Source organism: Budorcas taxicolor, chromosome 18, assembly GCF_023091745.1.
Source record: "Budorcas taxicolor isolate Tak-1 chromosome 18, Takin1.1, whole genome shotgun sequence".
NCBI classification, from domain to species: Eukaryota; Metazoa; Chordata; class Mammalia; order Artiodactyla; family Bovidae; genus Budorcas; species Budorcas taxicolor.
In genome coordinates, this window is record NC_068927.1 from 66,855,595 (window position 1) to 66,873,093 (window position 17,499).

The 17,499-nt window shown below is 47.2% G+C and overlaps 1 protein-coding gene across 1 annotated transcript; it reads right to left on the bottom strand.

Annotated features, from left to right (window-relative positions):
- Positions 1–1,291: 1,291 nt before the first annotated feature.
- Positions 1,292–7,365, bottom strand: LOC128062825 (zinc finger protein 548-like). The gene is made up of 3 exons (XM_052655260.1): positions 7,330–7,365; positions 4,502–4,628; positions 1,292–2,874 (listed from the first exon to the last, which is right to left on the bottom strand). Exons 1-3 carry the CDS (start codon positions 7,363–7,365, stop codon positions 1,292–1,294), a joined length of 1,746 nt encoding a protein of 581 aa, XP_052511220.1.
- Between the last annotated feature and the right edge of the window lie 10,134 nt (positions 7,366–17,499).

Here is a 17,499-nt window from a genome sequence, read left to right on the forward strand (position 1 = left end):
GATTCTTTACCAACTGAGCTATCAGGGAAGCCCTAAGGTTGCTCAGTCATGACCAACTCTTTTGCGACCCCATGGACTATATAGTCCATAGAATTCTCCAAGCCAGAATACTGGAGTGACTAGCCTTTCCCTTCTCCAGCGGATTTTCTCAACCCAGGGATTGAACCCAGGTCTCCTGCATTGCAGGCAGATTCTTTACCGGTTGATCCACCAGGGAAGCCCAAGAATACTGGAGTGGGTAGCCTGTCCTTTCCCTAGCAGAGCTTCCCAACCCAGGAATCAAATCGGGATCTCCTGCATTACAGGTGGATTCTTTACCAGCTGAGCTACCAGGGAAGCCCAGCAGTTAGATATATTTTACTACCATCAAAAAAAAAAAAAAAAAAAAAAAAAGACGTTCTGAGGGACAGATTAGAGCAATTTGCTAATCTTTCCCCATTGGCAATACTGCCTCTAGTGTGAACTTTCTGATGCTGAATGAGGTCGAAGTTTTGGCAGAACACATGTCCATAACTGCTGCCCTAAGGCCTTTCTCCGTTGTGAAATCACTGACGTGTTATTGGGTTGGAGTTTAAGCTAAAAACTTACATTCACTGAAAAGGTTTGCCTCTGGTATGAACTCCTGATGTCTAAAGTGGGGAGCTGTACCAAAACAACTCGCCATGTTTGCTGTCCTCAGAAGTGAACATAGCCCAGCATAACTCATAGGGGCTTCTCCAGCACCTATGAGCTAGGAGTTTGGAGTAGTAACTCATTTACCATAGCTGTTGTATCCAACCAGTCCATTCTGAAGATCAGCCCTGGGATTTCTTTGGAAGGAATGATGCTAAAGCTGAAGCTCCAGTACTTTGGCCACCTCATGCGAAGAGCTGACTCATTGGAAAAGACTCTGATGCTGGGAGGGATTGGGGGCAGGAGGAGAAGGGGACGACCGAGGATGAGATGGCTGGATGGCATCACTGACTCGATGGACGTGAGTCTGAGTGAACTCCGGGAGCTGGTGATGGACAGGGAGGCCTGGCGTGCTGCGATTCACGGGGTCACATCACGGGGTCACAAAGAGTCAGACACGACTGAGTGACTGAACTGAACTGTACTTATATGGTCTTTTGTTTTTTAATTGAAGCATAGTTGATTTACAGTGTTTCAGGTATATATCAAAATGATTCAGTTTATAAATAAAATTCTTTCCCAGATTCTTTTCCATTATAACTTATTACACAATATTGAATAGTTTCCTGTGCTATACAGCAGGCCCCTTCATAAGGTCTCTACCACTGAACTCTCTGCTTCATGAGGTTGGAGTTGTATCTAAAGAGTTCCCCACATTCACAGCACTCATAGTGTCTTCAGTGTGAATCTTCTGGTGATGAACAAGGTGGGACTTCCTAATGAAGGCTTTGTGACATCTGCTGCACTCGTAAGGCCTTTCTCCAGTATGGATTTTCTGGTGCTCAACAAGTATATGCTTGTGGCTAAAGGCTTTCCCACATTCTCTGCACTCATAAGGCCTCTCTCCAGTGTGATTTCTCCAATGTTTAATGAGGTTGGAGTTGTACCGAAAGAATTTCCCACATTCACTGCACTCAAATGGCCTCTCTCCACTGTGAACTCTCTTATGTCTAATGAGTCTGCAGTGGTACCTAAAGGCCTTCCCACATTCACTGCACTCATAAGGCCTTTCTCCAGTGTGATTTTGCCAATGTTTAATAAGTTTGGATTTGTACTTAAAGTATTCCCCACACAAGCTGCACTCATAAGGCCTTTCTACAGTATGAACTCTCTGATGTCTAATGAGGGTGGATGTGTACCTGAAAAATTTTCCACATTCACTGCACTCATAAGGCCTTTCTCCGGTATGAACTCTCTGGTGTTTAATGAGTGTGGAATTGTACCTAAAGAACTTCCCACATTCATTACACTTATAAGGCTTTTCTGCAGTATGAACTCTCTGATGTCTAATGAATGTGGAGCTGTACCTGAAAAACTTCCCACATTCAATGCACTGATAAGGAGTTTCTCCAGTGTGAACTCTCCCATGTCTTATCAGTCTGTAGTTATACCTAAAGAATTTCCCACATTCTCTGCACTCAAAGGGCCTTTCTCCATTGTGCTTTCTCTGATGTTTCATGAAGTTGGCACTGTACTTGAAGAATTCCCCACATTTGCTACACTCATAAGGCCTTAATCCAGTGTGAACTCGCTGATGACTAATGAGCGTGGAGTTGTACCTAAAACATTTCCCACATTCACCGCACCGAAAAGGCCTTTCTCCACTGTGGATTCTCTGGTGCTGAACAAGGTGAAATTTTCTAATGAAGGCCATCCCGCATACGCTGCACTCATGAGGCCTTACTCCAGTGTGGATTTTCTGATGCTCAACAAGTATCTGTTTTCGGCTGAAGGCTTTCCCACATTGAGTACACCTGTAACCACTCTGTTCATGACCAAAGGCCTCCTGGCACTCAGTGTCCCCATGTGGCTGCCCCACACCACAAGGGGCCAGCTGCTGCAGAAGGCCTGTGCTGCCTGGGAAGGGCTTCCCATCTCTCTTGCAGGTCAAGTTCCTCTCTCCTGTGTGAACACTGCTGTTGGTCACAAATGAAGGCTGCCCCTCAGCCCTTCTGCAAAGTTTGTCTCTAATCTCCTTCTGCTGCTGGAAAAGGTCTGCTCCACAAATGTACAGTCCTTCATCACAGTACATTCTGTCATGCTCAGGCAGGGGTAAAAGGTCTCTGGAGAGTGAGCCACACATGTCACTGGACTGGGCCTTCCTGGAGGATGGATCTGGCTTCGCAGTTCTGACCTCTGACATCCCTATAGAAACACCTTGCTCAGAAGAGGCCTCCTCACCCTGGGCTCCATGCCAACAACCTGTAACCAGATAGATGCTGGTAAAGTGCATGTTGACTTTGCTGGAAAGGACAGCCCCATCAGAAATATGTGTGTCACACACACCCAAGACCAGAGCCAGAGAGAAGATCTGCTATGCAGAGATGGACCTGGGGAGCTCCCATGATGAGACAGTCCTGTCAACAGGTAAAGACTCAAGGAAGAGTTACTCTTTCAGTCCACTTGGGATGCTATGATAAAAAGCTGACTAGCTTATAATAAACAGAAGTTTACTTCTCACATTTCCAGAGGATGGAACCCAGAGACATGTATGCATTTTTCTAGGTCACAGACTTCTCATTGTGTCGTCACACATGGTGGAAGGAGCCTGGGAGCTCTGTGCGGTCCCCTCCTGTTTTTTTTCTTTTAATCTATTGGGCTGAGCTGCGTATCATGTGAGAGCTTAGTTCCTTCAACAGGAATCTAACTCAGGCACTCTGCATTGGAAATGTAAAGTCTTAACCATTGGACCACCAGGGAAGTCTCAGTGGGGTCCCCCTTTAAAAGGGCATTAACCTCATTCTTAAAGGCTCTGCCCTCATGACCTAATCACCCCAAAGACCCCATCTCCTAATACTGCCACCTTGGGCATGAAGTTTTCAACATATGGAATGTGTGGAGACACAAACATTCAGACCATAGCAGGCCTCCGAATCATCCTCTGCAAAGGGCCTCCACCACACCCATGGCTATGGGTGACAGGTGAGCTCTATGACAAATTTGGTGCCCAGACCTTGAAACATCTGATAGAAAGGAGATGCTCAAGTTCTAGCGCTATTTAAGGATACATACATGCAGACCTCAGCACATCTTACGTATAGAGCAGTGATATGGAACATGTGACAAGCAAGGGTCACACAGGTGTGGCTGGAGGGTGACAGAAGAAATAAAAATTGGGAAGAAAAGGAAGAAACGAGGTATGGCCAGCGGTCATAGCATCAATCAATGGTGAACACAGAACAAGTTCCCAGTTCTGACATGGCACCATTTCCCAGGACCTCACACTGAGCTCGGGTAATTCTGAGTGTCTCCTGCCATACATGCAGTAATGACCACACTGTCAAGCACCCAGGGTCCTGCCTCCTGCACCAGGTGAGCACTGATGTGGCATCACAAAGATGCCAGTCCTATGTGAAAGACAGAAAAAGGAGGGGCCAGCCTATGTCCAGAAATTCAACACAGGGCATCTGACATGCTAAAATTCTAACAGCTTCACAGAGGAGACTGCAGAAGCATTAATGGTCCCGAAATTCGTATCTTGGTTGGTGCCTGAAAGAAATGTCAGCAAGAGGAGGGGAAGGCCTGGGGCAACAAGGGTCCAAGCATCTAGTCTGATCACCTACCAGGGACAAGCCAGGTCAGAGGGGGTCTCAGATAAAATTTAGATTTCTGACTCCTGAGCCCTGTCATGCAAGTTCTCAGAGTGAAGAGATAGGGCTCTGTGGGGAGAACAGTGACACTGTACACACAGTCCAGCCCCAGCACCAATAGCCCACATACCAGGAAACCAGGAAAGGAAGGTCTCAGTGTGGGGAGCACAGAGCTGCCCCTGGGAAAAGGGGTAGAACAGAGTGCAGCCCAGAACACCGGGTGAGTGTGCAGAGCTTACCCAGGGAGGTCACGAGTGCCAGGTTCTCTGCCATCACAGCATGGTACAAGTGTCTCTGAGCTTCATCAAGGAGGCCCCACTCCTCCTGGGAGAAATATACAGCCACATCCTCAAAGACCACACAGTCCTGCCAAAATCAAAAGAGTCTGGTTCATGAATAGCTTCTTGTTTTAACTCAGTTTTGTGGATTCTGTATTTATCTATTTGCCATCCATTAATTACAGGGCTAAACATAAGGCCAAATTTGTTCACATCTCCCTTGCTTCCAGAGCTCATACTCTGAACCAACTAACTCTCACTCACCAGGTCAGTATTTCCCCTGCCCTAAATCAGCCCAGAGCCAGGTACCAGACAGCTAGAGACAGCTCCCGTACTCCAGGTACACAGAATTATCCAAACTAGTCATCCCTAAGCCTTCTGTCCAACCCTCCCCACATTTCCCCTGAAAATCCAAAAAAGGCTCTGACCACTGGTTTCCCCAAACTGGTGCTTGCACCTGCCAACCAAGTATGGTTGATTCTCCACATGACCCTGGGTTATACAGTGTGCCTCCTCTCGGGAAATGTAAGCAATGAAACTTTCTTGAAATGTCATTGGCCTCTCTGTGTCACCACTCATCACCACCCACTCACTTCCACAAGTTAATATCCTCTGGGAACAACCACTGATGCACGTTGCTCTCTAGGACCTTCACCCTCCCCCTACGCATCTGTCCCCAGTCAGCCTCCTCCCACATGTCCCACCCTCAAGATACGTCCTAGGGGCATCAGTGCGTGCTCTCTTCTCATGACCATGGATCCCTTTGTCCAGTACACAGCAGGAAACAAACCACAATGTAGGCTGGGGACTGCCATGCACGGCCCTACCCCTCTCCTGCTGGATCCCTCCCCCAGACGCTGACCCTCAGACAAACTCAGGTTTGTCCTTGTCTTTATAAGCCCAGGGCCAGGGCTCAGGGCCAATCGTTCACTCTCCTCCTCACTGCCTCTCACTTGTAGGACTGCACCTTCCTGACAACTCTGACCCCTCCATGGTGACAGCACCACACCCACCCCACCACAGACACCACAGGCACTTCCTTCACCTCCTTACAGGGTGCTCTGTACATGGAGTCCAGGCAGTGAATGGCAAATGCATCCAACATTTAATGCAGCCAATCCTGCCCCTGAACACCTAAGTCCTCTAAAACCAGGGCCCACCCCAAGCCCTGGAGGCACACCCCTGAAGGTCTCCCCACAGGGCCCTGTTTTTTGCTTCCTCTCTAGCCATCCCGCCTACATGAGACCTCATGTCCCCTTACCTCTCTCTCTTCTGCACTGCAAGGATTGTCCCACAAGCAGTCAACACCGTCCTCTCTCTTCACATGAAGCCCAGGCCTCCCCAGTCACATTCCCACTGCACTCTAGGTCTAGAGACTCTCCCAGCGAATCCCTTTTCCATCCTAAACATCCATCTCCTGTCTGCCCTGGCCTGAAGACTTTCTCACACCTACACCCTGCTGTCACACAGACACTTTGCTTCCTCATCTGTCTTGGTGATGCCCATCACAACCACCCAGGTATCCAACCCAGAGACCTACGACTCAGGCCCTTCATCCTCACTCCTTGTCCTCTAATGGCATCCCCACCACCAGCTAGAAATGATACTGCCTAAATATTATCTGCAACTTTATCCTAGTCTAACCCAGGGCTCCTATGCCATGGCTGTCTCCACCTTGGATCCCTCCCCTGAAACCCAGACTCTGTGTGAAAGTGATTCCCTGGGGTCCCTCCCCCAGACGCTGACCCTCAGACAAACTCAGGTTTGTCCTTCTCTTCATAAGCCCAGGGCCAAGGCTCAGGGCCAATCGTTCACTCTCCTCCTCACTGCCTCTCACTTGCGGGACCGCACCTTCCTGACAGCTCTGGGATACCTCCCCTTGGGAATCTCTGGAACATCTGTAACATGGACAAAAACTGACTCTTCTTATTCCATTTGGAAATTCTCCCTACAACTAGAGCTGCTTCCTCATTTTAGCTGATGAGGTACTCATCCTTCCTAACAAAGCCAGAAACCTGGGGTCTTCCCTGATTCTTCCTATCAGCCTACCTCCTTGAGTACCTCATTCTCCATTACATAAAATATGGACAACACATCATTGTAAACCACCTAAATATATGATATTTAAAATATATCATAAAATATAGAATATATAAAATATGACAAAATATATTCAATTTAAGTATATGATTTAAAAAAATGAGCAGCTCTATCCCTACCTTCACAGCCACCACTCAGGTGTAGCCCCCACAAACGTGCACATGGATGATTGCAGAAATTCCCCTCATATCTCCCAGCCTTCATGCACACCTAGTCTGTCTTCTACTCTGCAGTCACAGGGAACCTATTAAAATCTGAGACATGGCACCTTCCTGCTCTGCTTCAAACATTCCCTACCTGCCCTCAACCTGAGGGTTAGAGAATCAGGACCTCAGGCTATCAGTCAAGGCCTGATACCTGTGCATCCCTGTCTCAGCACCCCATTCCCACCAGTTATGACAGAACCAACAGTTCCCTGCATATTCCACCTCAGTATCATGTGCAACTGTCTGGACATTTTAAATCCTGTGGCCAGGGCTCCCTGCCACACCTTCCCCCATCAGCTGTCAGCAATGAAACTGCTGACAAATCTATAACACAGGACTAAATACAGGATCCTGGGCATGGTGAGAGCACATGGTCTACAGATGCAAGACAGAAAACAGGGACAGCAGTCTTGCGACACTGCCATTCCTCAAGGGCATATATATCAGGATGATAAAACTATCAGGTTGATAATTATGACTCACCTGTACAGGACTCATGAGCATCTCTACCACTGCCATGGGGCTCTGGGGGAAGAAAGAAGTCATGAGACATGGACAACAGTGCTAGAATCCTACAACAGAGTTGGACCTCCACCCCTTCCTGGCCTTGGTTTAACAGGATCTCTGCCTGTCAGTCTAAGCTCAGGCTTCCCCGATAGCTCAGTTGGTAAAGAATCTGCCTATAACACAGAAGACCCTAGTTTGATTCCTGGGTTGGGAAGATCCCCTGGAGAAGGGAAAGGCTACCCACTCCAGTATCCTGGCCTGGAGAATTCCACAGACTGTATAGTCCATGGGGTTTCGAAGAGTCGGACACGACAGAGCATGTCAGAAACCAGTACTGCCTCTTACCAGGTGGCCCTGGAGAAGGACTGAGCCTCCCTAACTTCAGACAAAAGAAAATTCTACTGAAGATAAGAATTATTCCAACCTCAGAAGACTCATACTGGTCTCTAATGTAAGGAGAACATACCATGTATCAGCTATGACTGTCCATAAGAACAATAGTTTTATATGTATTTTCAGGCAATTGACGTGGTATAGTTTTGAAATTTGGGGTCTTTACATTTTTTTTAGTATCTCAGATGTCATACATAAAACTTTACCTTGTAAGCAAATATATAGAGGTAAAGCAATGACAAGCCAATTACAAAGTGTTCACAAAGATTTAACCGAGTGAACAGGCTCATTTCTAATTGCCTGTGTGTGTATTTAGAGGAATATTGATTAACTCTTGGTTAATTTTCATACATTCTTAAGTTAATGAGTCATTGGGAGGGGCTGAGCAGGCAGATCAGCTACTAGTCCATTCAGCAAGCAGGCCTACTCAGTAAATAATCCTCAAAAGGGAGCTTGCTGGGAGCCCTTGACTGAAGCAGTCTCATCCCTCCTGCCCTGAGCGATGAGGTGAGGGGTGAGGTGGGTCTAGGACTCACTGGCCCCACCAGCCTAATTGACTTTCCCTCCTTCCATCGGGGAGGCAGTGAGGGTCGGGAGTCTGCCAGTGGAGAATCCACTCCAGCACCCACAGCAGGCTCCACAGAAGCGAAGCTCTTTACGTTGAAGACACAGGCCAGAATCCCTCCTCAGACAGGTATGCTCTTTCCTGGAAGAAGCATCAAGGATGCCGGCACCCAGCCTTCACGTCCGGCCCTCCTACTCTAAGCCCTCCCCTCCCTCACCACAGAGCCCATCTCAGGCAACAAGCGTATGACCACGCCCCCCCCCCCCCCCCAATCTGATTCCCACGCCATGCTGGGCCAGTCCACATTCTCCTGGCAACACATGGAGCATCAGAAAGTCCTGTAGACTCTACTGAAGAAACCTACCCAGTCTTATCCCATCTCCAATGTCCCGCTACCTTCCTGGCCCAGCCTCTCCCCAAATTCCCCTGGGGTCTATAGCACCTCCCACTCTTCCTGCCTCCATTCGCATTATTTTCTCCCAACTTCTAACTCTAGACACGGTTCTCCCAGTCCCAACTCCTTCACTACAACCTTCCATGGCTCGCACCTGCTCAGGTTGCCATTTCAGGTGAGGCACTCCGTTCCCTTCTGTCACAGAAAAAAGTGACCCCAAGTTTCCCCAAGGCTGCCGACTAGGGGAGGATCTGCAAGCCCTGCACCGTCGCCAAGAGGGAACTCTCTCCCTCACCCCAGCCACTAGCTGAAGGGCGACCCCTCACAAGGCAGCCCTCAGTTCTGGACTCTGGGGCTGACCGGCAGGGACCTGAACCGGCACCCTTCCGTTCCGTCCGGATCTGGGACTCGGAGTCGGGCCAGGTGGGGGCCCGGGAGACGCAGCACCCACCTGCGCCGACCTCGGTCACTGGCCGGTGGGAAGAGCTGGGCCAGGAGATACGGCGAGTGGGGCGGGAAGGAGGACACCGCCGACAACTACGGGCTCAAAGGGCCTCAGAGCCGATTCTGGATAGCGGAGACAACTTGTCTCCTCTCGCTTTTCCGCTAGGTCACCTCACCGCTCAGCGGGCTAAGGCAAGGCCCATAGCTGAACCGCCGAACAGCCTCCCAAAGACTACGGGGGAAAACGCCGGAAGTCCCGCCCCAACGCAGTGCGCACGCACACACGCGTGCCTCTCCTAACCTTTCACTGGCTCAGTCACAGCCGCCTCGCACCGTACAGACTTCTGGGTGATGTAGTTTCCGCTGCCACCACACTTGCCTCTGGTCAGAGCAGAACTCACTTCACTTTTTTCCCACGGGCTGAGGGAAACCAAGTTCTCAGGCTCCAACGATGGGGCAGAGTTTCGCTTGCTTTTACAAGGGATGCACTCCGATTTCTGGAGAGCAGTCTAGGAAATTCACAGAAAGTTTCAATTCAGTTCAGTCGCTCAGTCGTATCGACTCTTTGCTACCCCATGAATTGCAGCAGGCCAGGCCTCCCTGTCCATCACCAACTCTCGGAGTTCACTCAGACTCACGTCCATCGAGTCGGTGATGCAGAAAGTTTGCTGCTGCTAAGTCACTTCAGTCGTGTCCGACTCTGTATGACCCCATAGATGGCAGCCCACCAGGCTCCCTTGTCCCTGGGATTCTCCAGGCAAGAACACTGGAGTGGGTTGCCATTTCCTTCTCCAATGCATGAAAGTGAAAAGTGAAAGGGAAGTCGCTCAGTCGTGTCTGACTCTTCGCGACCCCATGGACTGCAGCCCACCAGGCTCCTCCGTCCATGGGATTTTCTAGGCAAGAGTACTGGAGTGGGGTGCCATCGCCAGAAAGTTTAGGGACCTCTTATTTCAGAATGTGAAACAGAAGTTCAGTTCAGTTTCTCAGTCGTGTCCGACTCTTTGCGACCCCATGAATCGCAGCACGCCAGGCCTTCCTGTCCATCACCAAAAACCGGAGCTCACTCAGACTCACGTCCATCCAGTCGGTGATGCCGTCCAGCCATCTCATCCTCCGTCGTCCCCTTCTCCTCCTGCCCCAAATCCCTCCCAGCATCAGAGTCTTTTCCAATGAGTTAACTCTTCACATGAGGTGGCCAAAGTACTGGAGTTTCAGCTTTAGCAGCATTCCTTCCAAAGAACACCCAGGACTGATCTCCTTTAGAATGGACTGGTTGGATCTCCTTGCACACCAAAGGACTCTCAAGAGTCTTCTCCAACACCACAGTTCAAAACCATCAATTCTTCGGCGCTCAGCTTTCTTCACAATCCAACTCCCACATCCATACATGACCACAGGTAAAACCATAGCCTTGATTAGATGGACCTTTGTTGGCAAAATAATGTCTCTGCTTTTCAATATGCTATCTAGGTTGGTCATAACTTTCCTTCCAAGGAGTAAGCGTCTTTTAATTTTGTGGCTGCAATTACCATCTGCAGTGATTTTGGAGCCCCCAAAAATAAGGTCTAACACTGTTTCCCCATCTATTTCCCATGAAGTGATGGGACCACATGCCATGATCTTAGTTCTCTGAATGTTGAGCTTTAAGCCAACTTTTTCACTCTCCTCTTTCACTTTCATCAAGAGACTTTTTACTTCCTCTTCACTTTCTGCCATAAGGGTGGTGTCATCTGCATATCTGAGGTTATTGATACTTCTCTGGGCAATCTTGATTCCAGTTTCTGTTTCTTCCAGTCCAGCGTTTCTCATGATGTACTCTGCATATGAGTTAAATAAGCAGGGTGACAATCTACAGCCTTGATGTACACCTTTTCCTATTTGGAACCAGTCTGTTGTTCCATGTCCAGTTCTAACTGTTGCTTCCTGGCCTGCATACAGACTTCTCAAGAGGCAGGTCAGGTGGTCTGGTATTCCCATCTCTCTCAGAATTTTCCACAGTTTATTGTGATCCACACAGTCAAAGGCTTTGGCATAGACAATAAAGCAGAAATAGATGTTTTTCTGGAACTCTTTTGATTTTTCCATGATCCAGCAGAAGTTGGTAATTTGATCTCTTGTTCCTCTACCTTTTCTAAAACCAGCTTGAACATCAGGATGTTCACGGTTCACGTATTGCTGAAGCCTGGCTTGGAGAATTTTGAGCGTGTGAGATGAGTGCAATTGTGCGGTAGTTTGAGCATTCTTTGGCATTGCCTTTCTTTGGGACTGGAATGAAAACTGACCTTTTCCAGTCCTGTGGCCACAGCTGAGTTTTCCAAATTTTCTGGCATACTGAGTGCAGCGGTTTCACACCATCATCTTTCAGGATTTGAAATAGCTCAACTGGAATTCCATCACCTCCACTAGCTTTGTTCATAGTGATGCTTTCTAAGGCCCACTTGACTTCACATTCCAAGATGTCTGGCTCTAGATGAGTGATCACACCATCGTGATTATCTTGGTCGTGAAGATCTTTTTTGTACAGTTCTTCTGTGTATTCTTGCCACCTCTTCCTAATATCTTCTGCTTCTGTTAGGTCCAGACCATTTCTGTCCTTTATCGAGCCCATCTTTGCATGAAATGTTCCCTTGGTATCTCTAATTTTCTTGAAGAGATCTCTAGCCTTTCCCATTCTGTTGTTTTCCTCTATTTCTTTGCATTGATCGCTGAAGGAAGGCTTTCTTATCTCTTCTTGCTATTCTTTGGAACTCTGCATTCAGATGCTTATATCTTTCCTTTTCTCCTTTGCTTTTCACCTCTCTTTTCACAGCTATTTGTAAGGCCTCCCCAGGCAGCCATTTTGCTTTTTTGCATTTCTTTTCCATGGGGATGGTCTTGATCCCTGTCTCCTGTACAATGTCACGAACCTCATTCCATAGTTCATCAGGCACTCTATCTATCAGATCTAGTGCCTTAAATCTATTTCTCACTTCCACTGTATAATCATAAGGGATTTGATTTAGGTCATACCTGAATGGTCTAGTGATTTTTCCCTACTTTCTTCAATTTAATTCTGAATTTGGCAATAAGGAGTTCATGATCTGAGCCCCAGTCAGCCCCTGGTCCTGTTTTTGTTGACTGTTTAGAGCTTCTCCATCTTTTGCTGCAGAGAATATAATCAATCTGATTTCGGTGTTGACCATCTGATGATGTCCATGTGTAGAGTCTTCTCTTGGGTTGTTGGAAGAGGGTGTTTGCTATGACCAGTGTGTTCTCTTGGCAAAACTCTATTAGTCTTTGCCCTGCTTCATTTCGTATTCCAAGGCCAAATTTGCCTGTTACTCCAGGTGTTTCTTGACTTCCTACTTTTGCATTCCAGTCCCCTAGAATGAAAAGGACATCGTTTTTTGGGTGTTAGTTCTAAAAGGTCTTGTAGGTCTTGATAGAATCGTTCAACTTCAGCTTCTTCAGCATTACTGGTTGGGGCATAGACTTGGATTACTGTGATATTGAATGATTTGCCTTGGAGACAAACAGAGATCATTCTGTCGTTTTTGAGATTGCATCCAAGTACTGCATTTTGGACTCTCTTGTTGACCATGATGGCTACTCCATTTATTCTAAGGGATTCCTGCCTGCAGTAGTAGATATAATGGTCATCTGAGTTAAATTCACCCATTCCAGTCCATTCTAGTTCGCTGATTCCTAGAATGTCGACGTTCACTCTCACCATCTCCTGTTTGACCACTTCCAATTTGCCTTGATTCATGGACCTGACGTTCCAGGTTCCTATGCAATATTGCTCTTTACAGCATCAGACCTTGTTTCTATCACCAGTCACATCCACATCTGGGTATTGTTTTTGCTTTGGCTCCATCCCTTCATTCTTTCTGGAGTTATTTCTCCACTGATCTCCAGGAGCATATTGGGCACCTAATGACCTGGGGAGTTCCTCTTTCAGTATCCTATCATTTTGCCTTTTCCTACTGTTCATGGGTTTCTCAAGGCAAGAATACTGAAGTGGTTTGCCATTCCCTTCTCCAGTGGACCACATTCTGTCAGACCTCTCCACCATGACCCACCTGTCTTAGGTGGCCCCACAGGGCATGGCTTAGTTTTATTGAGTTAGACAAAGCTGTGGTCCTAGTGTGATTAGATTGACTAGTTTTTTGTGATTATGGTTTCAGTGTGTCTGCCCTCTGATGCCCTCTCACAACACCTACCATCTTACTTGGGTTTCTCTTACCTTGGAGGTGGGGTATCTCTTCCCGGCTGCTCCAGCAAAGCACAGCCACTGCCCCTTACCTTGGATGAGCAGCATCTCCTCATCGCTGCCCTTCCTGACCTTGAACGTGGAGTAGCTCCTCTTGGCCCTCCTGAAAAACAGAAGGAGGGTCTCAAATCTACAAATGCAAAGAGACAACCGCATATTATAATGACACTCTGTGTGCACTTCTATAATCAGCTATGTTGTCGCTTTTCAGGTACCGGTAGACTGGAAGTGGAACTGGACCCTCTGGTCTTTCCTGAAACAGACTCTGCCCAACTCCTTGTCCTTTGCCTGCCTCTTGTCTGCAAAAAAAGAATTGTAGCCCCCTAGTCCTCCCTGAGTCAGGGAAGATAGCGACAGGCCCAAGGAGAGTCTCCTCATGAATAGGCAGAAGGCAAAGCCACCTACTTGATTTCCACCATGGTGAGAAGCCATGCACCGCAACTAAAGAGTAGTCCTGGCTCAGTGCAGCTAGAGAAAAGGCTGTGCAGCAACAAAGACTCAGCACAGCCATAAACAAATAAATAAAATTATATGTATATACAACATCATATATATAATTCTAGGTGAGCGTAACTGTGACATGTAAAAAAAAAGTTAAAATCTTAGCCAAGTTTAAGCTAGAGGTAGTGAAGTCTGAAAAGCCAGAAAATGAAACTGAAGCTGTGGCTTTATCTCCAAAATGTGCTTCTATTTCATACTTTGCCACCTTCTCTGTGTATGCAGGAATGTTCCTGTTTCCTAAGAATCTGTATATGTCTGTTTAGCGTTCATTTATAGCAAAGCCAAACTAATAATTTCTCTCTCTTGCAAGTCAGCTTTCATAGGCTCACAAACATATTACATGTTTAATATTAGTATTACATATTCTAAACACTTCTCATACAAACACTGACATTTTTTTTTTTAATCCCTGCTGAATTAGGGATGTCTCCACCTAGGGGTCAGATGATGAAGAATCTACCTGCAATGCAGGAGACCCGGGTTTGATCCTTAGGTTGGGAAGATCACCTGGAGAAGGAAATGGCAACCTACTCCAGTATTGTTGCCTGGAGAATTCCGTGGACAGAGGAGCCTGGCAAACTACAGTCCATGGTGTCGCAAAGAGTCGGACATGACTGAATGACTAACATTTTCACTTTCACTTAGGTAATCCATGCTTCTTCAGTCTCAAAGGCACTGTAAAAATTAAGTAACCTCAGTTAGCGAAAGTGTTAGTTGCTCAGTCATGTCCAACTCTTTGCAACCCCATGGGCCACAGCCTGCCAGGTTCCTCTGTCCATGGTATTTCCTAGGCAAGAATACTGGAGTGGGTAGGCATTTCTTTCTCCAGGGGATCTTCCCCACCCAGGAATCAAACCCAGGTCTTCTGCAATGCAGGCAGATTCTTTACCATCTGAGCCATCAGGGAAGCAATCTCCATGAAGGAAAAGTAAAAATAAGATAAATTCCTTAGGAAAAGAACATATAAAACGGACCCAGTCTAACAGGAACCTGAAATAAAATGGAGTCAGGAGGGGCTTTTCTGCCATCCCTGCGTGCAGCTCCACTGTTGCCTTCTTGACTCTAAAGTGTTTTAAGTGCACTGCTGACCCCCTTCTATCCTTGGCCAAGAGTAGCCCAGCCCCTCTACAGCAGGGCTGCTGGATCAAGCAGACAGGGCACAGGGGCCAATCCAGAAAAGCCAGCAAGGGCCTCTCCCAATAATCTTGAGGACCAAATATAGGGACAAGTCCCAGTGCTGACAACCAGAGCAGTAGAAATAGCTAGAGGCTCTCCCACATGAACTTGAAGCTTCTCCATGACTGGCGCTTGAGGGTAGCTGATGTGCGCCATTCAGTTAGTAGAGTTCAGAACTCTCCCATCACAGTTATTTTATTTATTTAATTTACTGACCCGTTGGCACAGCTTGCAGGATTTTAGATCCTCAACTAGGGATCGAACCTGTGGCCCCTGCAGTGCTAGTGTGGAGTCCTAACCACTAGAATTCCACTAAGAAATTCCCTAGATATTTTTAAAAGAAAAAAAATGTTTTCTTGGGACTTCCCTGGTGGCCCAGAGGTTAAGAATCCACCTTGCAACCAAAGGGATACCAGTTCGATTCCTAGTCCCAGAAGATCCCATGTGCCGTGGAGCAACTGAGCCCCTGGGCCACAACTGCTGAAGCCCGAGCACTCTAAAGCCCATGCTCTGAAGCAAGAGAGAAGCCACTGCAGTGAGAAGCTGGTATACCGCAACTAGAGAGCAGCCCCTGCTCACCACAACTAGAGAAAGCCAGGGTGTGGCAATGACGACATACCACGGCCAAAAATTTAAATAAATAAGATAAACCTTAAACAAAGTTTTCTTTTCTCCCTCTTCCTGAATAAATGGTAAAATTAAAAGTCTTTATCAGTGCCTTTCCTTTAGAACCATATCTAAAAGAGAGTACCTTGCCCTATACTGGTCTACAATGGTGGTTAAATTGTCCTGTATTCCTGTTTTGAATATGCTGCATTTTTTACTTACTTATGGCAAAGGCTAGTGTTCATGGGGTTCTCGAGGTAAGAATATTGAAGTTGTTTGTCATTCCCTTCTCCAGAATACTGTCCAATTGTGGTGCTGGAGAAGACTCTTGAGAGTCCCTTGGACAGCAAGGAGACCAAACCAATCTATCCTAAAGGAAATCAACCCTGAATATTCATTGGAAGGACTAATGCTGAAGCTCCAATACTTTCGCCACCTGGTCGAGACCTGGGTTCAATCCCTGGGTCAGGAAGATTCCCTGGAGAAGAAAATGGCTACCCACTCCACTATTCTTGCCTGAAGCATCCCATGGACTAGAGGAGCCTGGCAGGCTACAGTCCGTGGGGTCACAGAGTCAGACACGAGTGAGCGACTGACACAAAAAACAAGTCCCCCACCCAGGCTGATTACTTGATGCCTACAATAATATTCCCAAAACATCACCCAGGTACCTCAACATCAACCAATTAGAAGAAAGTCCACAAGCTGCACCCCTCAACCCAAATGTTGCCTCCAAACACCATTGCCTAAAATCCACCAGGAAGTCTGGGTCTTTTGAGCTAGAGCTGCCTGTTCTCCTCACTTGATGTCCCACAATTAACAATGTACTCTCATTCACCGCAACCCGGTTAGTAGATTGGCTTTGCTGTAAAGCGAATGAGTAAATGCAAGTTCAGTTGGACAGCAGACACTAGATGGTTTAAAAATTCTCCTACTGGACTTGCCTGGTGGCTCAGGGGATAAGAATCTGCCTGCCAATGCAGGGGAGAGGGCTTTGATCTTTGGTCCGGGAAGATCCCACATTATGGGGAGCAACTAAGCCAGTGCGCCTCAACTATTGAACCCACATCCTGCAAGGATGGAAGCCCGCGCCACCTAGAGCCTGTGCTCAGCATCAAGAGAAGCCACCACAATGAGAAGCCCAGGCACGGAAACGAAGAGTAGTCCCCATTCACTGCAACTAGGAAAGGCCCATGCACAGCGAAAAAGACCAAGTGCAACCAAAAGTAAAAAATAAAGTTATTTAAACAGATCTTCTACCTATAGCCTGGCGGTCTCAAGATTCTCCCTTGGAAGTATGCAGACATTTCCAGTTCCAATCAATCCTTGCTTTACAAGCACCCTTACTTCGTGACAGCTCCAATTACAATTTTTCACAATTTATTGAAAAAATCATGGCCTTCCTTTTTTTTGTTTTGGCATCCTAAAATTCCTCCATTTTGTAGTCTGTTGTTACGTCACTTCAGTCGTGTCCGACTCTGTGCAACCCCACAGACATCAGCCCATCAGGCTCCTCTGTCCCTGGGATTCTCCAGGCAAGAATATTGGAGTGGGTTGCCATTTCCTTCTCCAATAGATGAAAGTGAAAAGTGAAAGTGGAGTCACTTAGTCGAGTCCGACTCTTAGCGACCCCATGGACTGCAGCCTACCAGGCTCCTCCATCCATGGGTCTAGGGAAACATTATTCTACCGTTTCTCAAAACGGTGTCTTTCAGGCTGCAGTCCTAACAAGCCTCCAACAAATGTCTCTTTCTACCAATCCGGTATTTTTTTTCTGAAATTTCGGTTAGCACTCATTACACATAAGTCTTA